The sequence below is a fragment of the Dreissena polymorpha genome, chromosome 9, assembly GCF_020536995.1.
Source record: "Dreissena polymorpha isolate Duluth1 chromosome 9, UMN_Dpol_1.0, whole genome shotgun sequence".
NCBI lineage: Eukaryota > Metazoa > Mollusca > Bivalvia > Myida > Dreissenidae > Dreissena > Dreissena polymorpha.
In genome coordinates this window covers 91,363,005-91,390,879 of record NC_068363.1, presented here as the reverse complement: position 1 = coordinate 91,390,879, position 27,875 = coordinate 91,363,005, and the positions used below count along the sequence as shown (strand labels likewise).

At 35.3% G+C, this 27,875-nt stretch overlaps 4 protein-coding genes across 9 annotated transcripts; 2 read left to right on the top strand and 2 right to left on the bottom strand.

The window, feature by feature from the left end:
* Positions 1–888: 888 nt before the first annotated feature.
* On the top strand, positions 889–3,409 carry LOC127844369 (uncharacterized). The gene is made up of 5 exons (XM_052374507.1): positions 889–993; positions 1,262–1,438; positions 1,840–1,890; positions 2,493–2,622; positions 2,980–3,409. The coding sequence occupies exons 2-5, from the start codon at positions 1,262–1,264 to the stop codon at positions 3,255–3,257; spliced, it is 636 nt and encodes a 211-aa protein (XP_052230467.1). The 5' UTR covers positions 889–993; the 3' UTR covers positions 3,258–3,409.
* On the bottom strand, positions 1,398–26,757 carry LOC127844370 (mucolipin-1-like). Of its 4 annotated transcripts, XM_052374509.1 has the most exons (6): positions 26,698–26,757; positions 25,804–25,917; positions 25,340–25,462; positions 23,416–23,631; positions 11,242–11,381; positions 1,398–1,521 (listed from the first exon to the last, which is right to left on the bottom strand). In XM_052374509.1, the coding sequence occupies exons 1-6, from the start codon at positions 26,701–26,703 to the stop codon at positions 1,503–1,505; spliced, it is 618 nt and encodes a 205-aa protein (XP_052230469.1). In that variant the 5' UTR covers positions 26,704–26,757; the 3' UTR covers positions 1,398–1,502. The 4 variants fall into 4 exon arrangements, 2 of the variants coding, with proteins under 2 accessions (XP_052230469.1, XP_052230468.1); XM_052374508.1 differs by lacking the exon at positions 1,398–1,521 and having other exon boundaries at positions 11,022–11,381; XR_008032693.1 differs by lacking the exons at positions 1,398–1,521; positions 23,416–23,631; positions 25,340–25,462; positions 25,804–25,917; positions 26,698–26,757 and adding exons at positions 13,755–13,884; positions 14,595–14,888 and having other exon boundaries at positions 11,022–11,381.
* LOC127844367 (actin, cytoplasmic 1-like) lies at positions 5,097–9,586 on the bottom strand. Of its 2 annotated transcripts, none has more exons than XM_052374502.1 (3): positions 9,531–9,586; positions 9,225–9,353; positions 5,097–8,539 (listed from the first exon to the last, which is right to left on the bottom strand). In XM_052374502.1, the coding sequence occupies exon 3, from the start codon at positions 8,530–8,532 to the stop codon at positions 7,393–7,395; it is 1,140 nt and encodes a 379-aa protein (XP_052230462.1). In that variant the 5' UTR covers positions 8,533–8,539; positions 9,225–9,353; positions 9,531–9,586; the 3' UTR covers positions 5,097–7,392. The 2 variants fall into 2 exon arrangements, with proteins under 2 accessions (XP_052230462.1, XP_052230464.1); XM_052374504.1 differs by having other exon boundaries at positions 9,521–9,567.
* Positions 13,317–20,841, top strand: LOC127844368 (uncharacterized). 2 transcript variants are annotated; one of them, XM_052374506.1, is made up of 4 exons: positions 13,317–13,518; positions 15,280–15,502; positions 19,362–19,486; positions 19,714–20,841. In XM_052374506.1, exons 2-4 carry the CDS (start codon positions 15,475–15,477, stop codon positions 20,578–20,580), a joined length of 1,020 nt encoding a protein of 339 aa, XP_052230466.1. In that variant the 5' UTR covers positions 13,317–13,518; positions 15,280–15,474; the 3' UTR covers positions 20,581–20,841. The 2 variants fall into 2 exon arrangements, with proteins under 2 accessions (XP_052230466.1, XP_052230465.1); XM_052374505.1 differs by lacking the exon at positions 13,317–13,518 and adding an exon at positions 15,059–15,167.
* Positions 26,758–27,875: the final 1,118 nt, after the last annotated feature.

Here is a 27,875-nt window from a genome sequence, read left to right as displayed (position 1 = left end):
ACCAATCAGGTTGTGTCAGCGATGTAGTTCATTATCCCGGATGAACGGATCAAACGCATGAAGGTGATTTCAAAACAAAACTAATTCGTTACACAATAATATTGAATTTGGGTAAATCAGATAGAAACAAACATATCCGGTTGTTTAAAACTCATGCCTAGGGCTGTTGAGCAGACATCACTTTACTTTATTTAAATAAGCATATATACAATTAATGTTTTGTTCGTAAAACTAACAACACAACACATATAGAAACCAGTATTCAGCATTGGACAATTGCAGTTTGTAATCTCTTCAAATACTTTAATGCAAACGTGCTTTAATTGAGTAAAATGCTTATAATAAATGTTCTAAACATGGTCAATTTATTTGCATCGCATTAAATTGTTTTCCTATAGATATTCAACACGTCACTGTTGCCCAGCCAAGGATGAAACCAAAAAGGAGCAGGATGCAAAACCCTGCTTTTTGACTCTACATGTACCCATACTTTATATTTAAAAAATATAGTTGGTCTTTTTTTTCATAGTCCTTGAGAAATGTGCCATTCTGTAAGTGAACTATTTATTCATCGATTCTTAATGCAGCAACGTCGTGCCTGAAAAACTGGCATTTTATTTTGGTATACAAAATATGTTGATTTATTTGGAAAACACATTAACAATAACGTACATCGATAATGAAAAAAAAGTTGCTTTATGTAACATTAACTATATAATCGGTATACCATTGTGGACATATCGAAACGCCATTTAATACATATGATGAAAATCAAGCAAATATTTCAGTAATGGATTGTGGATAATTCACGTGCAGGTATATCCATTAGCAAACACGGAACCTTTTTGATTGGTCGTATAAAAGGGTAAATGTATATCAATGAGTCAGTTTACATGTCTCTAAGTGATTGGTTATTTCTTTTACATTCGTTTATTATAAAAGCATAGGACGACATTGTTAGGTATCAGTTCTGAACTAGTTCTTACTGAAAAAGTAAGTTGATAGTTGGTAGGCTTTTGTTTTGAAGTTTTTTGACACGGAGTCATTTGTTTAAATTTTGTTTAAACGAAGTTATTACAGTTAATACTTTTTGAAAGTGTCTGGTTGTATCGTTTAATGTATGAAAACATTAAGTACAGTACTTATAGGCGTTGGACAAAACGACCTAGAATAACATTGTATCACTATGGAAACGTTGTATTTATATATTATTAAAGTTTAATGTTCGTGTTTTAAAATAATCTAATTTTGTTCATAACAGATGCGCTTGTTTGCGATTGTCTTGCTGTGTATCGTGGTCGCTGCCTTTGGCCAAGAAGTGCCACCAGAAACCTTAACGGATGACGAAGGCAATGTGTTCATCGTTAAGGTGGATCGAGAAAGTATGCAGCTGCTCAACAGCACCGGCAGCCTGGTATCGACGGTTCTCAACTCAAATGTACGTACAGTTTGCAATTCTCTTCAGTTTTTTGCTTTGTGGGCTTCTCTTATGTGTAGTTTCTTCACGTGTGAAATGTCATCCTGCAAAAATGTTATCACAATTAAAAAACAAAAATTATAATAAACAAAATGTGATGGAGTATTCAATCCGTTCAAAGCCTTGTTATTATTACGTGTGCCAGTATATATATCAAATTGGTTAAACCAACTGCTCTGAATCTTATTATATGTGAGCAGTATACAGGAAATCAACATACAAATGCGCGTGTTAGCAATTATTTTCGTTAAATTTCATGATTTAATTAAACTTATCAGACCTTGTTGCAATTTAAACACTAATTTTCATTGCGTGATGCGCCATGTACATGTCACTTAGATTTAAAGACCTTTAACTTTTAGGGTTGGGTTGTCGTGATCTCCTCTGACAAGCGAGAATGCATAATCTCGGATGTAAGTACATTTTTGACTTGATTAACTTCATTAATTAAACTTTGATATGATAGTACGTGATAGTAATGTCTATTGTTGTACATATTTATTTATTATCGGTAAAAAATAAGCTTACAACTCAAATTGTTTATTTTAACATCTAAAATAATATGATAACTAATGTGATAACAGGATTACAACAAGAGCTTACACATTGAAAAACACTAATGTACACATATGTTTGTGAATTTTCTATAGTAAGAACTATTAAATACATGTAGCAAAATAAGTAACATATTTGGAATCATTGTAAGAAAGTCTGAAGTAAAATAGACATAAGTTGAAGTGAATTCACGTATCAACCTGCCAGATTATAGATTTCCGCATTAAGTTACCAAGCATTTTAATTAAACCATGTTTAATTATTATTTCACCGAGTGATGTCATGTCAGTGCTCTTTTCTGCCCATGATTAGTGTTCACCAAATGGTCATTCCAGGCAGGCAAATCCTCTTTAAAAGCTCAAGATGCTATCATCATGTGTGAAATAAACCTTGATACGCAAAGTGTGGCCCTCAAGGCATGCAATATTTAGTGCTCTTGATCTATCGCTCCCAATTACAGGCCAGTGTCTGCCCCGGTCGCTGTTTCAAGCTTGTTCCGTTTCCGAAAGGCGTTCCTGCCGAGGTGCTGGCGTTCTGCAATGGGTTACCTATTATGCAGCAGGTGACAGTGCCATGCCCTGAGGACACGGGTACGTAGATTTTAAAATTCTTAAAAATAAAATCATCTATTTTTTTAAATAAAACTTTTTATTTAAACTAAGTTTTTGGATAAAGTACGTATTGCATTCAGTACGATTACATGTATGTTTAGTGTTTGTGAAATGTCTAATTATTTATACTAATATCAAAGTTCATAAATGTGCAAGTCCTGTGCTCTTTCTTACACGCTACAGCAACGAGAAACAACAGTAACATTTTAATAGAAAATCAATTCAACGTAGCTGTAAAGATTTAAAGGCAAGTCTTTCAACCTGATCTTAATGAGCAACATACCAGAAATTGCACGAAGCGAGTTGAGGTAATTATAGATAATATTTCTCTTCCAGTAACCACCGTTGCTCCTGTAGTAACAGGCTCAGAAGATGCCGCTGCATTAAAAAGCTCAGATCAGCTCTTGCCCGTCTGGCCCGCGTGGCCCAAATGGTCATGCTGTTGCCGTTGGAGACGCATCGGGTGGTGGCCCTGCTTGAAACCCGTGTGCCTCGCCTACAACAGCCTTCGTATCTGCGTGAACTGGGGTTGTGCCCAATGGCATTGGCACTGGCACTGGATTCAAGACTGCGTGTGTGGCTACGAATGGCCATTCTTTCCATGGAAGGGTTAATATTGATGTCACATGAGAGAATGTGGCGCTAAAATGTTCCATATTCCGAACAAATCCAATAGAAAACAAATAACAAGTTTAAGCAACGCAACGTGCATTTGTTCCGTTATTCTGTGTTTCAAAACAGCTTGAATAAAAGTTCATACCACTTTTTTGTTTTGTTTGTAGTTGCTGTTTGTATAGTTGATAAATTTATATATGAATACTCTATGTGTATGTTATATTGGTGCAAAAGGAGTTTTCATACAAAATGAAGAATGGTATGCGATTGTCTTGTATAACATCGATAAAAAGCATTGTGTGTCCATAATTGCATTAAGGAAACTCGATCTAATGATGATTCGTTTTTCGAACATTGATGTCCGCTGATCTACAGATTGACGAATGGCAAACATAGCGTTGTAAATTAACAAGTAAAGAATTCAGAAAGATATCCATAACCGGAGCAGAGAATAGCAATAACGTTAACCGTAACATTGCACGAATATTTGTGGAACTATTGAAAGGGACTTGTTCACAGATTTTGGCATGTTTTGAAGTTTGTCATTAAATGCTTTAAACTGATAAATATAAACATCAGAGTTAAAGAGCTGAAATATAAAAACAAGAATGAAAGTAAAACATAAAAAAGTTAACCGCACCAGGGCTCGAACCACTGATCCATGGAGTAACGCCAAGCGCCGAAACCACTCAGCCATCCGTCTTTACGAGTGTATGTGTGTAATTCAGAGTTAATGTTCGGGTCGTCGTTGAGTCTTTACGACAACATAATGTGCGGACCTGACCATCCGTCTTCACATGGGTTGCCATTTATTTTAAACTTTGTATAACTATCCACGTGTTGTTACAAAATATAACGATAACACAAGAAATCGATTGTTTTGGATCGCTTCGATTTAATAAAAAAACATGAAGTAACACCGCATCGTTTCCGCTGTTCTTAGTTCAAATCTTACGCATTATAAATCCAAATCGTTGTGTTTTGACAGATAAACAACGAAAAGTAAAACACTTTTCTTAAATAAACACTCCCACAGATGCGCGTCATAAGCGCATGAATAGCCAGCTTTACCAAAAACATTTGATTGTCATCTGTTCAGTGATATTATTTTGCTCAAATGAGAATAGAGAGGATATTTATTTTCATTTCATTGTAAGATAATATTTTTATACCTTCACGAATGTCGGGTTTTCATTCACTTGTATAATAACATCAGTGCACTAAATTATAATTGGTCAGGTATTGTAAACGGGATGCGGAGGGGTTCAGACAATCGAACGATTGAGTGAGTTGGAAAGGTTGCAGCACATAACAAGAGACCGTATTCCCCACGGAAGCTAAGCTCGCTCCAATGCTGACACGCTTCAATAAATATCCTCGACTCTGTAACTCTGTCGTTTAATTCAGAGAACTGGTTCAACAATCTCTTAAATTGTAGCTCTGGTGTAAATGATATTAGTTTAAGAAACAACCTTTAATCAGCTTCGTTAATGTTTAAAGAAGCAATTTACTTAATAATATCTAAATGTCTGACACCACTACAATAAAATAACTGAATAACTAGTGGACATAAAATAAAACTAACGTACTGTACACTGTATAATGCGTATTTGCGTGCTCTGAATTGATCGAGTTTCCCTTATAATGAACTCTCTGTATTCGAATGTATACTTTACGAATGCATACCCATTCGTGTGTATCATGTACGCATACACAATCTCGACGCAAAGTTGTCGTTCCATGTTCTCCCATACAACTATGCTGGTTACAGTCAAATCTCTGTGCGGAGGTTGGTAAGCATAATGCAGTACTAAGTATTTCAATAATTCAACTCTATGTTTATCTGAATATATTTATTACTCGATACACAACATGATTTATTATAATTTAAACATTAACGAAATTCCAACTTTACTTCAAATTTATAAAATGATTGAATGAATATTTAAACAAGTTATTAAAAACAATTCTGTTAATGCTTTTCTTTATCGTATATTAGAAAGTATTCACAACAAGACATACCAGCCTCCTTACGTTCACTGAAAGCCCGGGCCCGCTTATCATACCTTCTATTCGCTGGTTGAGGAATACCAAGATTATACGTGTATTATACTTTTGAATTGTCGATGCTAAAATGAAATTCGTGTTATATAAAATTGATATTTAACATCAATATTTTTGTCATCGAAAAATTACACTTCTCGTATCAATACGTTTTTAAACAACAAAAATAACCGACGAGTACACATTAAATGTCTTGAAGCCAATAAAGTACGTTCTTTTTGTACTAATTTTTTAATTATTAGTTGCTATGTGTGTATGCAAAAACAACTTTTATCATTCGAAACATTTTCTTTTCTATTTAAGACACCATTCTTTTCGCTGTTAAAACCATGCTAATTTGAGTTAAATAAAACTACCCTTTTCGAAGTTTCACAAAAGTTTTGGCTCATATCTTCGAGGTGCCTGTTCCTCTTACTTACAGGTAGCAATTTACTTCGAGATGTCCTTTATGGATGCCCACTGAGATTACGGTCTATTCAAATCAGCATGCAATGTTTAAATGTGGTGTTAAACGTTTTCTGTTAGTAAATCGATACTTTGCCCACAAAAAAGTAGTTTGCTTTTCAAGACATATGTTTACCTTTTATTGGGGTTGCATTATAAATTCAGCTTCATTTTAAATAATTAACCTGTTTTTGTTCTTTATATAAAGATATTATATTGGATATCAAAGTCGTAATTTAATTATGAAGTTTACTAAATATGTTTAACAGCATTACTATATAAGATTCGATTTCATTTATATATGCACATTTTTTTTAAACGATTGTTAAAAATTAACAGGATATCTTAAAAGGGTCCATGAGCCTAAAACCCCTAACCATTATTTTATTTCTTGTATACATATACAGTAAAATGTGTCATATAACTGTTAAACTATCTGTGTAATTTTATCTGTTATAATATATGTGTAATGCATTGTAAAACTATATTAGTAATACATATGTTAAACTTAGAGCTTTGAATTAAATGATTTGCAGGGATCGCTTACCACCTAGTATATTTTTTCCACAATTCGACACGAGTCGATAATCGATAGATGACAGTCCGCGTTTACAAAAAGGAAGTACGATTTAATTAAACGATAGACTAGTTACGATTTTAATTATTTTAAGATGATATAAAATATAATATAGTGCAGTGCAGTGCAGTGCAGTGCAATGCAGTGCTGTGCATTGCAGCACAGCAAAGCATAGCGCAGCACAGCACAGCATAGCACAGCACAGCATAGCACAGCACAGCACAACACAGCATGGCACAGCACAGCACAACACAGTACAGTACAGTACAGTACAGTACAGTACAGTACAGTACAGTACAGTACAGTACAGTACAGTACAGTACAGTTTAAAATAATATACAAATGTATAAATGGTTCATTATCATTCCGATGATACACAATTGGGACTACACATTTTTACAGGAAGTAGAGCACCATACATGTACTATATATATGATATATCGTCTGACTAAAAGAAAGTTGTTTTTGGAAACTTTTTTAAACAGCAAAAATAGAAGAAATAACGTGGACGGTGCGAAGTGGATGTTCTCTTGGTATAAGCCTACTATTGTGTTTGATCACTCCAATAAAATAATTGTTTTGTCTGTATGCGTTTATTAACACAAAGTTGTTAACAACATGTATAAAACGCTAACTCTCACTATCTAAATTCTAATAAAACGTCATGTAAAATGAAAGACATTAGTTATTAGTAATAATAATGGCGTTTTTTATGTCCATTCACGTTTCTTTGTAAAGAAGAAAAGAATAAACCCCTTGGCACAGTATAAATGTGCTCCATCTTTCAATATTTAATCACTATTATATTAACCTTAACTTGCCAGGTATAGAAAGTGCCATCTACGTCTTTATGAAAATGGTCGTATGAGTAACAGTTCCATAACACGTGTTTGCGTTTTCAAAGAATAAGTACCATTTAAGGAATAATTCAACCTGTGCCAGCAAAACGATTTACATCACAATTGCGTTTAAGCGGAGCAACAACATAGACTATTAGAAAACTTTAACTTTAATCACGCCATTCTCAAGTAGGGACCTCAGTCTTACACCTAGAAGCACTTCCGGTGAACGATTTCCGGTCCGACCTCGTCGTACTCCTGCTTAGAGATAAAAATGGCCTTGTAACACGTAAGAGAGGCCAGGATAGAGCCTCCAATCCACACTGAGTTCTTCCGCTCCGGCGGTGCGATTACCTTAACTTTCCTTCCGCTTGGTACCAGCTTGTTCAGCTCCTTCCTCATCCGGTCAGCGATGCCGGGAAACATCGTCGACCCACCGGACATGACCACGTTGTTCCACAGATCATTTCTTAAGTCTATGTCGCACCTCCTCACCGAGTTGTAGAGCAGTTCATGTACTCCACAGTTCTCCAGTCCTATGAAGTGAGGCTGGAACATGGTCTCCGCGCACCGTAAACGCTCGTTTCCAATGGTGATGACCTTTCCGTCCGGCAATTCGTAGCTTTTGTCAACCGATGATGTGACAGCTGCAGACTGCATTTCACTCTCAAAGTCCAATGCACAATAACACAGTTTCTCCTTGATATCACATACTATTTCCAATTCCGAGGAGGATGTAAAGTTAAACCCGCGTTCTTTCAGGATCCTTGCAAGGTATATTGTAAGATCCCTTCCGGCGAGATTCGTCCGCTCGACCGCGTGCGGCAGCGCGTACCCTTCGTAGATCGGGACAACATGGGACACACCGTCACCGGAATCGAACACAACTCCCGTCGTGCGGCCGGACGCGTAAAGCGACAAAACCGCCTGAATACCTACGTAAAAGGCTGGCACGTTAAAGGTCTCGAACATAATCATGGCCATTCTTTCTCTGTTCCTTTTCGGGTTTAACGGCGCTTCCGTTAGAAGAACCTTACGTTCCTCGGGAGACACTTGAAGTTCGTTGTAAAACGTGTGGTGCAAGATTTTCTCCATGTCGTCCCAGTTCGTGACGACACCGTGTTCCACTGGGTACCGCAGTGAGAGGATTCCCCGTTTGTTCTGCGCCTCGTCGCCGATGTAGGTGTCCTTGTCTCCCATTCCCGCAATCGCGATGTCGTATCGTGGACGGCCTGCAATGGCCGGAAAAACGACGCGGGGTTCATCGTCGCCGGCGAAACCCGCCTTGCACATTCCACTTCCGTTGTCAATGACAATGGCGGCGATATCATCGTTGTCGTACGTTGTCATGGTTACACTAAAACAATATGATATTATTAATATGTACATTAAAAAAGGATAAAATTGTATTTCACGTCTTACATTTTGTGTAAATGAATCTTTAGTTTGATTTCTTTTAAAGGAACACAACTAAACGTAAGTAAAATATATGAATATTTATATTAACATGATGGCGTTTTATATGAATAATTAGTAAACAATAAAACAGTTTAAAGCATTTATAATGCATTTTTTTCGGCGTTTACCATAACATACATGACCCGGGACATATAAATAAACTTTGTATTAAAGGCTCCTTAGTTATGTTTTGAATCAGTTATAAGATGAGGCAAGGGTTTTTACTAAAAGACAGTTATATATATATATATATATATATATATATATATATATATATATATATATATATATATATATATATATATATATATATATATATATTGATATAATTAAGTGAGTTACAGTTTAGGCATTCACATGGGTGTTTTTCCAAACACACTAAAAGCAAAAACACTTTAAATGGATTGCACATGCTGTGTTTAAATGGAAAAACGACGTCTCACTGCGTATATATCGAAAAGGAAGTTAAACTGTTAATTTGAAATAGAATCAAAATATTTGTGTAAGTATAAAGACTTAGAATAATGAAACACGCGTATTTCTCAACACTTTGCAGTAAAAATATAAGAATAAATAACACTTACCTTAATATTTATATGTAGGTGAACCCTTTGCTTATTAAACTTTCCTGCGGTTTCACTTGTCACTATTTAATTCTTGTTTATTTTATTGGATACAATAAAATTGATTGTATCCATGCCAGAACTGCTTAGCTGGAAAAATAAAGGTGTTTAATAACTTACTTAGATTCATAACATCTTGAATTAAAATAAGTCACCATAAAATGAGAAAATAACTATCTTTGTATAGCTAACAAAAGTTGACTTGAGTCAGCCTGTTAAAGCGATCGATCGCTATAGAATCGGATTGTTTATCATACCTGTATTTACCTGTTATATACCAACCCTACGCTCTACGGCCGTATTAAGTATATGGTATTGTGATCTATAAATAGTTGTTGGCCGTATTATCGACCCAAATAGAATTATATCGCATTCGTGATATATCGACTATCTCCGGAATCCTCCGTAACATAGATTTAATAATAAATCACCCTGCTGATCCCGAGTGCACAAATCGATGATAAAGTAAAATCTATGTTTTATGGCGCTGGCTTAAACGCAAACGAGAACGCTATAGGTGCAGACGAAAAAATACGATATTTATAAAGAAGGAAAACGCAGACGGAATAGTGGTTTTATAAAATGGGTTCTTGTTTTATTTTTGTTAAAATATCGAAAATGTTTCATACACCTATAAATCATATAGGTTTTTGGAAAACAGCAGCATGTAGTACTGTATATCTTGCCGATAGTTTGGAAACAATAATAGGAAAGATCGCATGTAATGTGAACGAGTGTAATGCTTCGTTTTTAGGTGTAAATGGCGTATGAAATAAAAATAAAAATGGAAGAAGATCTATGTTTGTTAAACACAATTTCCTCTACTGCTACTGCACTTTGAAGCCGCGCAGCAACAATTTCAAAAGTCAAAGGCCTTAAAGGCACGTAACTTCTTAAAAAACAATTGACCAGCTCGGCGAAACTCAAACTTGATCTGCAAGTCATGTAGGTAGACTCACACATTAAAATGAGGTCATTATCAGAATGCGCTTCGGGAAAATCGGAAATTCTTTAACAGAACAGACCAATGCCCGTTACTTGGTAAAAAATCAAACGACCGGAACGAAAACCATACTTGATCTAAAAGTCATATAGGAAACCTCACACGCCAAATTCATGTCAATATCTGCAAACGTTTAGGTAAAAGGTCTGGAAAATTGTCATTCCAAAGGACATGTCTAAGTGAAAGGCCCATAACTTCGCGAAAATCAATGCAGCAAACGAAAATCCAACTTGAATCTGTACGTCATGCAGGCAGACTCACAAACAAACAATCAGGTGAATATCTGTCACTATAACTTATAGGAAAAAAACTCCGGAAACGAATGCCGGGCGGACGGATAGACCGACAGAGGGACGAGCAGATGGACGGACAGTGCGACCGCTATATGCCACCCTACCAGGGGCATAAACAATGTGTATGTTTGTGTCGTTTAATAATAAAATGACATGTTTGTTAAATCTTAAATACATCAATTTAAAAAAAATGTATAAAAAATACATCCGGCCCATTATTAATACGAAATATTATTTAATAAATTAATATCTTAAGTTGTACATAAATAATTATATTTGTAATACGTTACAAATAATACATATTAAATAACCAAAACATGATTGTTTTCCAATTTGTGTGATTAATTATTTTCTTCTTAACCCATTTATGCCTAGCGTCCTGAAAAAAGGACATTGCAAACAGCGTAGACCCAGATGAGACGCCGCATAATGCGGCGTCTCATCTGGGTCTGCGCTGTTTGCTAAAAGGAATTTCTTTACGAAATATTCTAAATATAGAAATAAATATACTTGACATCCCTAATTTTGGAAATAAATTGATCCAATTTAGAAGGATGGGAGAGTCAACTAGGCATAAATGGGTTTATTTCATGGTTCGGAGTGATGTCATTGATAATGGTTAGTTGACCGCAACACCCGATGTTACCACGGTCGCCATTAGTTTAATATCCTCTCTATTAACCTGCACAAGAGAATTTGTCTTTGACCACAGGCCAACACTTGCTCTGCTGGGCCCACGAGATTTCCCTTTTGGTCCCGTGGTGCATGATCGGCGAAGGTCACGCGAAGATTGTCGGCTTTTGACATCCTTAGGAGAGTGTTCTGTGAATAATCGTAGACATATGAGCCTCATTCCGTAAACAATTGGCTAATTGCATTTACATAAAATGTCACTCCTGGTTAGCCTGTGAAATCCGCACAGCCTAATCAGGGATGACTCTTTCCGCTTATAATGGATTTTTCGTTTAGAGGTGGTCTTTTCTAAACGAAAATCCAGAGTATATGAAATGTGTCGACCTTGATAAGACTTTGGGAACTTAACAGGGTAATTACATTGAAATTTGTTTTGAAAAATTTAAAAAAACAACATAAAACAGCATCGCAAAAATACGTATGTCGTCACAAAGTTATTTATTGAAACTGGAAGACATCATAACATTATCAGAAATGAAAGAATTTGTACTAAAATAAATATTAAAATATTTATCTGTTCCGTAAACACTTGATTTACTTTTGCGTTTTGATTAGTAAAACGTTTCATCCAATAAAACAATTTTCTTTGTTTGCAAATAACGACTAAAGGGAATTTAATTAATACAGCATAGTTGGAATCATATTGTTTTTAATAAAAAAAAAAATTTTGCAAAATGAGTACTTCAATTTATCAATAAAAGGGTTGTCATAGATACTCCAAACATATGAACCATTAAGTATAATCGGCGCTACTTATGAATCGTTCAACGCTAGTTTTGTATTGACATCTAATTTGACAAGGCTGATAATATATACCAGATGATGACACGCTATAATTGCGCGTTCATTTAATATATAACAGAATCAGACATATTTCCAGTGAAGTGGAATTGTATACCCAAGAACACACAATTATTAAACATAAAAGAAGTCCGAATATGACATATCCAGACTGTTTTTATACATGATAAACATTGGCATATGTACTTTTTATCATGGTTATCATTTAAGATCTGGTTTAATCAATTATATTCATAATGCTTCGTGGAAAACTTTATCGAGTGCTTTTTTGTAATCAATAACTGCACAATATAATATATGTTTTTGCAAAAGAACATAGAGGATAATTGTTGGATTCGGTGGATTATCGATTTTAATTCACGAGTGATCATAGAAAATATATATTTTATATGATCACGAGTGAATTAAAATCGATAATCCACCGAACCCAACAAATTTTCTTTTTATTTTATGCTTAATTTCACAGTTTATATACATTGTTAAAGAGTTTAACTACAGAATTTCGTTTGGAACATGACGTCATTTTGTCAAAAAATGACGTCATTTAACATAAACAGTGAAAATTATCGATAATTTTCACTGATAATTTTCATTGTTTAAAACAGTGAAATTATCAGTTTTAATTCACTGATATTTCTCTATAAACCACCGGAAAGCATAAAATAAATTTTGTATAATGCTGTGTAACATTATACTGTAACGATATGAGAATTATTTTCTTAACTTAATCCGCTCGTGCAGTTCAAAAATGAAAAATATTGATTTTGCAGCAATGTCTGCTACATGTATTGACTTCATTGAACATTTAAATTGCAATATAAACACAATAGACCGTATACTTTAAAACGTTAAAAGGATGGTCTGAGCGTTAAGTGTTTGAAACAAAAAAATATATCACTGTTTTGAGCAGATGATATATAGTACATTAATTTTGCACCTGTGCAATCTGAAATTTAACTTTAAAAAGATAAATAAGACAGTTTAAAGAACAGTATTCTTCAATTTCATATTTCATTCAATGCACAATCTTATCAGAACAGAACAGAACGATTGTGATTGAACGGTGTAGCGGGGCTGCTTCAAAACTAGGATTTGCTTATTATCTAATCAGAATGCACTACACATGCTTGCGTTGATAAGATAAGAATAAGGATATTATATTTGCTTTAGATACCATCATATTGAGTAGGCAAAAATAAATTGAGATAAAAACCAATACGTTCTTAGTGTTTGGGCATGTCACAATCATCGAAATTACCGTAGTTCGAAAACAATAGATGTAAAGATATAATAATTGGGATGCAGAATTAAATAAGTTTTCAGCGATTTACACACTGGCAGATCAGAATGTGAACACACCGTTGAAAACTTTATTTTTGCAAATATCTCAAGTTATTGAAATACACTTGGACAAATCTTTAGTGCATAATAGAGTTCTTCTTGCAGTTTGCGCCGTTATTTTAAGGTATATGAATAGATCTATGAATACGTCTGAAATCGGTGACAAAAGTTCACGTTGCGTGATGCGTAATCGTGCAGTATAAATAGATTTTTTTAAACAAGAACACAGGCTTATTAAATAAAGTAAGTATGATGTATTTCAAATTGCTTAAACAGCATAAACATCTGTCTTTTATGCACAAGTTGAAATTCTTAAGGAACATTGTTTTTAAAAGTTATTTGGAAAAAAGAAGCACTTACTGGTGTGTCTACATCCATTAACATTAAATTGTGAACCAACAGAGTCACGTGATCCTGCACCCTTATAATGTAGATATGTATTTGTTATACCAGTTCTTTCAATTTAGTGATTTTTTTTATTGTTACAAACCTAATATACAAGGGGTGTTCCAGAAGTTCGTGGATTTTCGCTATAACTTTCATTTGGTAACATAAATGGACAAACAAATAGCATGTTAAGAATATTTCGTCCTTTCCAAATCTACTCTCCAAATATCATGGAAATACATAAAACAATAAATATATATCAGAGATTTAAACATGTGCACAATGCGCACACCGACGCACGTGTAACGTTTCTGTTCAACGTAAATGACGTTATGAAGTTAACAACTGTCAAATCTTTTCCACATTATTATCTCCAACGCGAATGCACTTTATGTGTCGGGAAATCCACTTGTCAAAAGTGTCTCTTTACCAGTCAGCGTCAAAAGACAGCACGATTCGCTTTGCTGCAACTGTAAGTTCCTGTTTACTTGCAAAGCGAATACCGCGCAACTGTGATTTAACTTCCGGGAAGACGCGGAAGTCCATAGGGGCCAAATCCGGGCTGTAAGGAGGACTTAGGCGCTGTAACGTGAAATTTGCCGTAAATTCTGTTTATCAACGACATTTAAGCCAAATTTAAATTCGCGTAACGCTCATATTTATAATAAAATACACGCCTGCGCCGCATGTCGTTACTGAGGTCTCTATGGCAACGCGTTTCAAACGCGCTTTATGGAATTCATGCATTTTTAGCTTATATATAAAGTCCGTGATAATTGGTTTGTATAATATGTAAATTTCATTGACTTTTACCAGCAAACTCATAAGTTATAGCGAAAATCCACGAATTTCTGGAACACCCCTCGAATACCGGCACATATGATCTCTTCTTTATTACAACAATGCACCGTTTTATTTGAACTACCCTTGATCACCAATCAGGAGTGTTTAATTAATTTTCATACTACATTTATTTGATAAACCAGTATATTAATTCTGAATCCATTTTTTTATCATCTGCATTTGCAACTTATACGATATAAACGAATGTGTGCGCAATTTATAATCTCGTCTACAATAAGTAAAATGTAAATGTTATTAATAGATTCCTTAATATTCTTGACATTTTTAGAAGTAAACAATACATTGAAATATTTAAATGTCAATATCAGTTTTAAAAACACATGCAGAATAAGTCAGTTAGTAAGTTTGTAACAAAAGTTTGTATACACAAATTGTTAACCGCTTGTATGGAATCGTTTTACAGCAGTTGAGACGGACGCGTTTATAGCTGATATGAATATCATTACATTACGAAATGTGATCACTTTTTAATTTGATCTTGTTAATGAATAACCCAAATGACTGTTCATTGGATTTTATTTTGTACGTAAATGTTTCGGTATTATTTAAATAGTTTGCTTCGATGTTATCTTCTTTGTTAAGCTTTCTTTCATTAAATATAGTTAGAATTGAATATCGTTCTTTAAATTGCCAGTGGTTTTCTGGGGACGTGTGGCGGGAGATTGCGATGCCAACACAGGTCCACCTGGCGGGCTGGAGTGCGTCTCATTTGCAGAATACAACAACGCGTACCAATGGGGAACCTGCCTAACAGACGCCTATATTCGACAAAAGTCGGGAGCAGCATATCAATGCAAATCAACCAAGTGTGTTATGTCATTACCAATGTATGATTGAAACCCATGGCATAGCAGAAGGTAAACGTTTAGTTTTTCTTGAAACTTCTAAGCGATACACATTCATACTTGATTTCCATTACTGTCCTTCATTTAAGTGTTTCGTTAGTGTCGTATTTGCGCATACTACATGTACAATTGCAAACGTATACCTTAAATATCAGCGACACAGGACCGTTTAAACAAGTATCAAAATTGCAAAATTAAAGGGTTCGTTTGTTTAATTTATTCTAAAACTAGCATGCGCTTAAAGGTGCCGTCTGTGTCAGGGTCTACGTAACTGTTTTTACCCAAGTCTGTCCGAACACACAAATAAAGGTTTATGTTCTAAACTCTGATAACTTGTTCAATGGGTGGACACTTGATTGAATCCTGTGATACGTACGTCTTATTATGTTTATAAATTTATTTTTATTTTGGTAAACATGATATTTTTCATAATGTATCAATATCTTTTAATACCATTACAAACACACTTACTAGATTTCAACAAAGTAGACTCCACGGTCCAACAAACAGTTACTGTTTGAAGAAATTGTTCAGATTATTTGCCAATATTCTAACGCCGATGTTCTTAATTTAAACCATTTATGTGATATAGACCAAAATAGTAGTGCGTTCCTCTATTTGTTTGAACTTACGTCATTTAAAAAGTTAAACTGTATTCTTGAAATAAAATGTAACAACAGCCATATCAAATACAAATAAATTAGAATTACTTTTTCACAGATTGACACATTGACAACTATATGCTACGTCTTGAAAAAATAATGAACAGAGTACAAAAGGTAGCAAATCAAAGCGCTGAAGGCACCGAAGTTGTTTGCTATTGTATAATCTGTGCAACTCATTTTTCAAAATTAATCGCAAGTTGGAAATGAATACAGGCCATCCAAATTTATAAATAGTGTGTCTTAACGCACGGGTCGAGATGTGTGTGCACTGTTTATCATCCTATTTATTTAATAGAGATAACTTAGACAAAACAACAACAACTTGGCCCTTTTTTGACGTTCTGAAAGTATAGAAAGTATTTTGAAAATGGTAATGAGAACTGAATATAAAGACAATTTGCTAGCACCATCTTATTAAATCAATATTGTTGGAATATCGAATACGTATCACAAGCATATAATTTCATGATGGAAATTCCCTGTAAAAAACTTTGGACTTTTGACACCATGTGCAAATTCAAAATATACAATAAGAAAATTAATGAAAATAAATAAAATATAAATCTACGAGAAATACTTTTTACTCACGAATAAGGTAGTCATAAATACAGCCCTATTGACCCATACTGTGTTGTTTATGCATTATTTGTTACCCTTGCAGTTCACACGGTGTCAACAAGTCTCTGACCTTAACATGGTTATAGAGCACTTATGCGCTATTTCGGCGTAGCTGTTTTTTTTCTCCATCTTTTCATCTTAAAGACCTTTACATAACGCCAGCATTGTGTCTGTGCTCAGCGCAAAGGATGTAGCACTGTTCAGTGTAAGGAATTGCGGACTACTCTCTGTATGTTCAAACGACTGAAATTGTGGCCCAGTTAAAAATTACGCGTTAAACTCCATCTCGCAGAATTTCAGGGTCAGTAGTCAATCACTGAATCGTCCAGGGAAGACATAATAGATATCGCTAAACACAGTTTTGCTTTCAAGATGAGAAAACAAACACTACAAAAATAGAATAGTGTCACGATAAGAGGAAAATCGTTTAATTCTCTAACCACAAATGTTTGCCGTACTCGGTCATCACGGTCTGGAAATCAATCCTGAATGTCTGGATAGGCTACCCTTATTTACCAGTTGGCTATATGCGCCCATCATATACATAGCCAACTCAGCCTGCGCATCTCTCAGTCTTGCCAGGAGACACAAAATGAGACCATAACACATTGAGTGATTTTATAGTCAACAGCATCTCCTCAGACCAGACTGCGCAAATGCACAGGTTGGGCTTAAGCTACGCTGGCTGAAACGCTATAAGACACATGTTCGCATGACGCGGCAATAAAAGTGTGATTTTAATGTGTCGAAAGAAAACTGTGTGTCGAAAGAAAACTAATCAAATATTAATAAACGAAATATTTCGATGGTGAAGAAATACACCCATACTAAGGCATGTGAGGACACATATGATGTGCACTCCCGTAGTCTATTTTTTATCTACTTACACTTATGTGTGGTTGGACTATGATAACACACATTTCATGCGGTGAACATGTGAAAAAACACAAAGGTTAAACTTTTGTATTCAATTATTAATTAGGAACGTACATTTCAAACTTTATTTCAAAGTCAGCATTTACGCTTACTACATTTTTAAAAGATATTTATTGTTATATTTAATTGTTTTTATATTCGGTTTTAGTGATTATAAAGCGTTTCTGCTGTTGTCTCTAGTATACCTGTAGTTATTGGTGAACGTTTAATAAATTGAGAACTGTGAATATAAACAAGCTTAACCTTATACTATTGCGTTGTTATCACCCGTGAAATTGAGAATACATGAGATATCGCCGCTACGTGTTGATAAAAACTGAACGTTTCCCAAACATATCAAATGTAACCCCGCTGTTGTAGCAAGCACTATCAACGAGGGTACGCAACAGACGCGGGATAATGTATTGGACATCCACTATACTTGTTGATCAGCGTTAGTTTTATTTTCCCGCATCCCGCATTCCCGCATCATCCCCGCCTCAAATTATGAATGACCTTTGCTGAGACAAAAATACCACGTTATTAAGACGCAGCAAATAGTTGACTATTATAATAATTCATAAACATTCTCTTCCGCGATACCTATAATTCAAACATTGTTGATTGATTCTTTTCTATATACGCTCCGTTCAAAAATATTCCATTTAACACGATATTCACATTATGTTTCCAATCGTGAATGCATATAGTTGAAGAACTCAAACCTCTGGTATAAATTATACAACGCTTTCTCGGCGCGGCGGCGCAGATGCGGCAGTTATCACGCTCATCGTTGCTAAGAAATTAGGCTTGAAACGCGTGGTATTTACCTTAGTTGTTCGCAAGCGAAAAACTAATATCGGAACATACATATTCTTAAACTGAACATAGCTGTTCTAATCACCAATGGGACAACAATTTAGTTTCAAACTATGTCTATGTGATAATTTATGTATTCTATTTTATTAAAACTTAAAAAAGGCAAAAATATGTGAACACATCACTTTACTGAGTAACTTGAAAATTTTACAATTCGGTTAGTTATACAGTTGAACTATTAACGAAACTCTGTAAATTAGTAAAACTTATAATAGAAATAACAATAATTATGATGTTGATGATGATGTTGATGATGATTATGCTGATGCTGATGATGAAAATGACAACGACGATGACGACGACGACGATGATGATGATGATGATGATGCTGCTGCTGCTGCTGATGATGATGAAGATGATGATGATGATGATGATGATGATGATGATGATGATGATGATGATGATGATGATGATGATGATGATGATGATGATGATGATGATGATGATGATGATGATGATGATGATGATGATGATGATGCGAGGATGATGATGATGATGATGATGATGATGATGATGATGATGATGATGATGATGATGATGATGATGATGATGATGATGACTACGAAGACGACGACGATGACGATGACGACGATGATGATGATGATGATGACTATGATGATGATAATGATGATGATGATGATGATGAGGATGATGATGATGATGATGATGATGATGATGATGATGATGATGATGATGATGATGATGATGGTGTTGACGATGTTGATGATGATGATGTTGTTGATGATGATGATGATGATGATGATGATTATGATGATGATGAGTTGTAAATCCAGGTCCAGTATACGACGACTGCGCATGTGATCCTTCTTCTCCTGTGAAGTCAACGTCCATTCCACTGCCCGCCAAATGTTACAGCCCTAATGGAACTGATTGTTCCTGGTACAGGGACTGTTTAGAGGTATTTATATATAGTTTATTCATTCCACTTATCTCATATTAAGTTCTGAAACTGTACACAAACTCTATATGTTTTATCGTAAAAAAGGTTTGCCTTTATTCACCGTTACGAGTCTCTGCGACTCTGACACTCAACGGATTTTTTCTTAAATCCTTCATTCGAATACCATTGAACATCTTAAATAGATACCTTTGTATACCTTTATAAACCTGATAATCGTTTTCAAGGCAAAATACCAGTGCAGCAAATCCGGAAGCTCATATGCTACAGAGTATGGTGAAAAGTTTTGCAACCTGTACACTCAAAATTACTATAATTTTACTGAGATCGGTCGCAAATGGATTGACGCTGTAAGAAAATGTCTACAAGTGGCCCTCGTACCACTTATTCGAGAGTATAAGACTGTCAATTGTTCCAAAATTAAGAAGGATGCATTTGATAGCCATTCTAGATGCTATACTAGCCCATTCCCCGGTGCTCCGTCTATCTGTTATATCGTCTCGGACTGGCTTAAGGTTTTCAGTACTATAAAACCAGCATTCAGCGCTGCCCGTGGAGCAACGACTTATCAACTTCTGGAGACGGCAGTCAGGTGTGGAATTGACTATCTGAAAGTGGTAGGAAACTTGCCAATGGCAGTAATACGTTTTGTAATAAAACCAGGGAAAGGTGTGGATTCTTCGTACAACACACACAGGAAGATAGAAAACTTCATGAAAGGAACGTCGTCTGATGATGAAATAGTTATCTCACCGATTTTACCAGAAAAGGAACGGAACAAACGAGCGGCTGAGGACACGTTCTTCAACATTCTTTTCTTGTCTAGAGCGAAATACGACTTGAATTACAAAGGAAATCCAGATGTAAATGTAACAGCTGTTGTTGTCAAAATAATTAATGCTATCGAGAAAGGTGACATTTACTTTGGATCGGAAATACGCTCGGTTAGCCAGTGCGAAGATTTTCACTGTGCAAACACCAGTTGGACCGTAATACCGCCAATATCGCCAATCAACGGAGAAGCTGAAAAGCATATCAGCATACCCATCCTCATCAGTAGCGGGGTTATTTGGTTAATTTGGTCAACGGTTTAGTAAATTGAATGCGGACTAATTGCATTGTGGTGGATTGCGACTTAATGAGTAATGTATGCTGACTATTGTTAAATGTGGCATTTGTACCCTCTGAATAAAACAACAATAAACGGTTTGATTATCTTAACAGAAATGTTTCATACGTCCTACTGGTTGTTGTTTGTTACATATTTAATATTATACATATTTTCTAAATCCATAGACCTCTTTATAAAAAAATGTGTTACAAATTTCAGTGGTTAGTAAAATTGCATATACGTTTTTAACCATTTACTCATGTTAATTTGTCTGCCACCATTACCTTAGTCTTGTTTGCAATAAACTTGCATATATATAAAATTATAAACACTTATTTTAATTATGCAAATGTTTTTACAATTGACCATTACCAGGCGTTTTCTTTTATGATTTTATAAACGTGATTTGAAAAGCGTTAACACATTAGCGTCTACAATCAGTACGAGATATTTCTAGTTTTTAAGTTGCTTCAGTTCGTAAGCAATTTAGTTACTCAGGTCGGGCTACCATAACCTCGTGAAGAGGCCAGTAGGACCTGTAAATAAACTCTGAAACACACAAGCAATTTAGTTACATCGCTTAAATAAGCGTATTCCGGAAGAAACTTATTCAGCGTATGCATAACTATTCCCCTTTTCATGATACGACTCGTATTATCTTAAATACATTCATGCAACACCTTTGTAATCACATTTATACGACTACATGTCAAAATCTTGTTCTGCTTCAATCAATGTCGTTGCATTGCGACAAAAGCTTTTGGTGGCATTATGTTTATATATGACATGCAAACCAATGATATTATCCATGTCTCATTCATAATTTGTTATTTTAGTCTACCCTTTAAATCTTGCGTCAGCTTTGTTGTCGACTATTCGCTCGGTACGTGACTGGTTGCATTAAATAGAAGTCTGAATGTATCTATAATTGACGGGCTGCTTCTCAAAAGATGACAGTTGGAACATGAAATCAATTTGTTGGCAGTGAGAGGTTTGTAGAAATTACTTAAAAATAGCCGAAATCACTTATTATTATTTTAATTAAGACTTTTTTATCAACAGTTCAGCGCCTCCTTCAATATTGTGTGTGTCTGATCCGACTCTATCCATGTTTCTGCTATTGTCTATGACCAAGGTGCCGTTGCGTTTCTTAATTATCACTGGGTTAGTTTTATTATATGTATATATATTTGCAGTTTATCATCTTTCATGCAGTGATCACTGCCGGTTACAGCACATCTACATATAGCTACATCGACCCTAAGTGCTGTTTACTCTTACCATTTAGAAAGCTTTATATGGTTATTGGCCTCATCAGCTCGACGCTCGCTGCATTGCTCGACAACCGGACCAGCTTTTGCAACTCATTTCGGAACGAGTCCTCGTCGGAGGAAGTGGAGTCTCGGTCGCTCTTGGAGAGCATCTCGTGAAATGATTGTCGGAAGTTTCCACTGACGCTTCTTTATCTCAGCACACCACGGATAGCCGACTCGAGCGGCCGCATGTTGCGTTCATCTGGCGGTTTCTTGTTCTTTTTCTGCATTTGGGCAAAATGCAAAGTGTTACAAAGTTATACACCCTATTCGTACAAACGCAAATTCACAGTAAGAGCTGATAAATTCGCTCACTTTCATCCCATACTAACTTCAGGTGATTTCGTGTAATGAGTCAGAACTTTTTTCGAACTATTATTGCAAGTTCTTCATACAAGTCGTTTACGTATTGTAATAACTTCGAACGATCCCTTCGTGTGAGCTTTGAGAGCGAGCTCTCGACAAATCGTTTTAAACCATAATTTGTACGAGCTGTTGTACGAAACTTCATTCAAGCCATGACCAAGCATTCCTGGCAGTGGTCTTACCGTCATGCGGTCGTAATGACTGTTCAACATGGGGAGGAACAAGTCGATAACTCTTCGTCATGACTTCATACACGCATATGCATATTGCCACGAGAAGTTAGGTGACGACGACGACGACGATGATGATGATGATGATGATGATGATGATGATGATGATGATGATGATGCTGATGATGCTAATGCTGATGCTGATGATGAAGATGCTGATGATGGCGATGATGACGATGATGACGTTGACGATTGCTTACCGTTATGACATCGTCAGTGCCGTTCATTATTGCCATACGCAGATTTATGATGATGGCAAACACTTAAAGGGGCTTTTTTCACAGATTTTGGCATGTTTTAAAGTTTGCCATTAAATGTAAACATTGGATATAAAAAGCTGCGGTTAAAAATCAAGAATAAAATTTAAAAAAAGAAAAAAGGTAACCCTCTGCAGGGCTCGAACCACTGACCCCTGGAGTCTTGGAGCAAAAAGTCTACCATTAAGACCACTCGACTATCCTTCCGGATACAATGCCATATGTGTTTTATGCTTTGTATAAGTAATCCTCGTAGTTCAACAAAATATAACGACAACAACAGAACTCTTAAAATTATTAATTCGTTTCGCGTTGCAACGCTTTATACTTTTTCAAAAATTATAAAGCGTTGCAACGAGAAACGAATTAATAGCCATTATATGCATCTTTTGACGATTTAAAAACCCAAAAATTATTTTTGGGTTTTTAAATCGTCAAAAGGTGCATTTAATGGCTATTTTAGAGCATGGTAAATGTTCAGTATTACTGTTTCCTCACACATATCATAACTAAAACGAAAATTTGCGAATCTGAAACAACTTTTTTTTCAATTTTGTCAATTTACCCAAACATGAAAAGGCCCCTTTAAGGCTATGTCTTTTTATAAGCTGTCTATTTCTGCCAAGAGCACGTTTGTGATGATCGTACTTACCATTATGACATCGTACGAGCTGTTGAATATTTCCACTAGAACGTTGAGGACGATGACGGTGAACATTCCAAAAAAGACGACGACGTAGACTCTGGAGAACCACAGAACCGCCATGTTGCCGACCTTATGTGTCTCGACACTTGCCAGCGTCATGAAGATCTCTTCCCCCGTTACCATGGAAGCCAGCCACTCCATGGCAGCCGAGGGCGTCTGGAACTGAATGGAACTGAACCATTTTTCCTTCAATATTGCAAACAATATACAGGCAAGCCTGAATTCAGCGGTCAGTCAAGGGAAATGACCAAAGTGACCGTTGTCCACAGGTAACCGTTGAATTCAGATCACAATTTTAAGATGGTTGGTCAGTTGGTAGTATTGCTACGTCGTTACCCCACCCAGTCGTTTGCATACAGTGTACAACAAATGATCATTGCCGTTAACTAAGCATAATTACAGAATTTACTTACATTGAATAATACAGAATAATATCTTATAGATTGATTTAATTTCATATTGTTAAACTAAAGCATTGACTTTATCAACGCTAGTATAATTGTTTACTCATGCATCTCGTTGATTCAGTAAATAAAGCTTGTACCGTACCATTGACGTCACGTCCGTACAAGTCTAAAAAGCGGATTCGCTGCCATCAACCGATAGTACGGTCTAACTGTATCGTTCTCATTCAAAGAAAAAGACGCACACAATTTTTTACAATTTATTCGTTCGCAAACATCACACAAACAGCATTTTCATTAAACAACCTCATTCAAAACACAAACATTCATTCATTCATTATAACAAAAAAAACATAGCACATCATTCACAAAAAAACAAGATAACTAATCACGCAAAAAACTTCAAAACACACACAACCATTATTACTCGCAAAAATCAAAACAATTAACTCCACGCAAAAAAAAACTCGCTAATCTTCTTTTGAATACTAGAACACTTGACCCGGTGCGCAAAGAATTCGTCTTAAAATTTCATGATGGAGTCAAGCATTACCTGGTTATTCTTTGACAAAGCAACGTTCTTTAAGTGATCGATGTACTGGCACGTTTCGCTGACGGAGCAGACGGTGCTGGATGGTGGAAGTGCAGAGTACTTATTAGCGGTCATTTTATTAGCGATAATTACTTTAAACGTGTCACAAACGCTGACATATTTTCTTTTGAAGATACCCCGACAATTATACCTGGAAAACAAATCTTCTCAACACCATATTATTTGTATACTCGCAGCGGGCCACTTTTATTATATCATAGGCAATTACCGCTATCAGACGCTTTAACCGCAAAATAGACGGACAAATGATGTGCTGTGTTTCTAATTTTCGCTACTCGAGACGACTGACGCGTGATTTCAGTTCAAACATGAATTTCGGAGTGAAATATAGTGGCCGTTGGCCGTTATGGACAGGTGGCCGTTATTTTCAAGTGTAATATAGAGTGTTTTTCGTCGGGGGGGGGGGATTCCAGACTGACCGGTGTCTGCAGGTGGCCGTTAATTTCAGGTGGCCGTTTGGTCAGTTTCGACTGTACGTACAGTCTGCTGCCATTGTGAACAAAAGGCTGACATGCTAATTTTGCGGTTGATATACTATGTATTAAGTACGGAATATCTATTCTTAAAAAGAGCACACGGTGTGTATTATTCGGCGGTGTATGGTGGACTAGGGCAAATCAGCCTACGGATATGAGATGTGTCTGTGTATTTCCTGATTTAAAATTAAACAGTTAATTACGCTATAGTCAAAGCTATTGTATTTTATACAAAAATGAACATTACATAACTAAAAGCTTCACTTACATAAACAAACAAGCATTGTAATGAACAAATGTCTTCTTTCTGCAAAATACGTCATTAATGTTGCTAAGATGCTGCAACCTTTGACGGGTGTTTATATAGTGTCTCATACCTTGACGTGGCAAGGTCCCAGAACGACATAACCGCAGATCCAGAAGCCCATGAAGAGAACCAAGACGCAGAAAATGAAGGCGAGCACATCTCCAAATGAGTGGTAGAGGGTGCTTAACAACAACTGAGAAGATATGTACACAAATACTATGATATATCGAATAACTTTGCACAAATATTTAACGCTCATTTTTTTAAATATTGTTATTTCCTCACCATCTTAAGTACATGTTAAATTATATGTATTTGTAATAACTGTCAACACATGGCATTACAAGCGTAGTCGCGTTTCTAGACACGATGTTTATTTTTGTCTCTTATGGGAAAGTTACATTTAATGTTTCCAGGACTGCATTATAATAACTGCTTTAAATTAAAATCCTCAAATAAATATGATTTATTAATCATAACACGCAGAGATTAATTTATTTAAGTTCATTATTTGTATCTGTAATACTAACTTACAAAGAATTTCTCGTGGATCTTCAAGAACCTGAGAAGACATATCCAGGAGATTAGACAGCCCAGCCCAAGCCACGTGGTGTAGTCATCCAGCAGGCCTATCACCCACTCACTCTTCTGAATGTAAATAAATTTGTATCAATTTGGATCTTTCGTAAATAATTTTTACGTCGGAAGCCATTTTTTATACGACAAGCGCGAAATACCAAACACCGGTTATTAGACGAAATGTTTTGATTATGATCTGGTAAACAATATGATATGTTTTCATAAAATTGTATTTTATAACTCGAGGTGTTTAGTTTAATCAATACAGCAAACATATAAAACACGATAAATGTTTATGGAGAGAATAAAACACTTTTGTGTATTCGATTCGTGTAGATTTATAGTAAGTTATAGTAATAAAGCAAATATCAACACATGCTACTAATACTTCATTACTTCTTTGAAAATGTTGAGATAACTGAACTCTTTGCTTATATCGAAGTCGTATATGACGTCACCAGTTTTGGTATCAATGATTTAATTCAGGCCTTGGCCGATTTCCAAACATGTTTCTGTCAAAAAGAAGAGTCAATCTGTTTATCAATTTTGTAAACCATATGTCTTATTAAACCGATTAAGCATCTGTTATTGCATACTTTCATGGTTGTTAAACGTATGATTAATTCTTTTATGTATCAGCTGTCGTTCTGGCTTTACATATATTCTAATTGACAATTGTCAAATATTTGAGACCAATTAAAATTGGCATAACGTTCGTCCAAATGAAATGCACTCGATTATGTTTACATCGTAATAAAATGAATGATTTATTTATTTCGTACCTCGAATCCGCCAACCGAAAGTAAACATTTGGATGAATCCTGACAAATCGAAGTATTTGAGCTGTACCTTCATTTTGTCGTCTGCCAGGCTCGTGTAATAGCAAATGGTCTTCGTATGAGCGTTGTAATACTGAAAATTAATATATATGTTATTCTTAATAATAAAATGTGAGATTACATAAAAGTATGACATATGTAAATGGGCTAGAATACACTTTCATATAACATGTCAAAAAGATAGCATAACATACCATTTCTTGTTACATTCAAAGTGGAATTGAGAACATTAAAAGACAAATATTGATTGTACCCATTTCAACAAATGTTATTAAGGTGAACAGTTTTGAGTGACAAATTACACAACATCACCGAATAATAAGGAGACCATTAATACGCTTATGGGCGCAAGATGGACTTTTTGGATACACAGCCGCTATAAAACTTATATAAGGACATTAAATGATGATTGTACAACCAAAATATTACTTAATCAGTATAAAATGTGCATATGTGACATAACGGTATATCCATATTGATTATTCTTATGATAGAAATTGTAGTACAGATAGATTTAATAATAGGAAAATATTTTAATAATATGTTTGAGTAATTAATTAGTAACTGTTATAATTACTGATATGTAAGAAAATGTTGAAAGGTTATTTACATCAATATTTCTATCGTATACGTAAACAGAAGTTAAAAGTTTAAAGTGATCAAACTATTTGAGAGTTCATCTTGTAAAGTAGCTGTATGTTGCGTGTATTTAGGAATTAACATAGCAGATGTCTTCGGATGAGGTATGTAATGAAGATTGAAAAATTGATTATGGAAGTATGGTTTCATTTCTCCAATGTAGTTCAATTATCGGGAACATCTGTCAACATTACTTCAAACCAATACATAATTCAGATATGACAATTATATAAGGGTAATTCCAGTTTCCCAAGATACATAACGATACAAATTCGGATTGAATGTGTATTGAATGTGTATTGGGGTTTACATAATTGATTATAGAAGTGTTAGGTTTCATATTAAAAATATGGATTGTCCATAGAGAGAATCTGTTTGTATGATCAAGTATGCTAATGAAATGAGGTCTCCTGTTTCCAAAGTGATAATTGTGTATTGCACTGTTCTGCTTTGACGTGTGATAGATGCATGAGCATCAATCCAATCAACAAGGGTTATTCAAAGGGGTGGGTTTAGAATGTCGGGGGAAGAGAACAGTTAACCAACCAA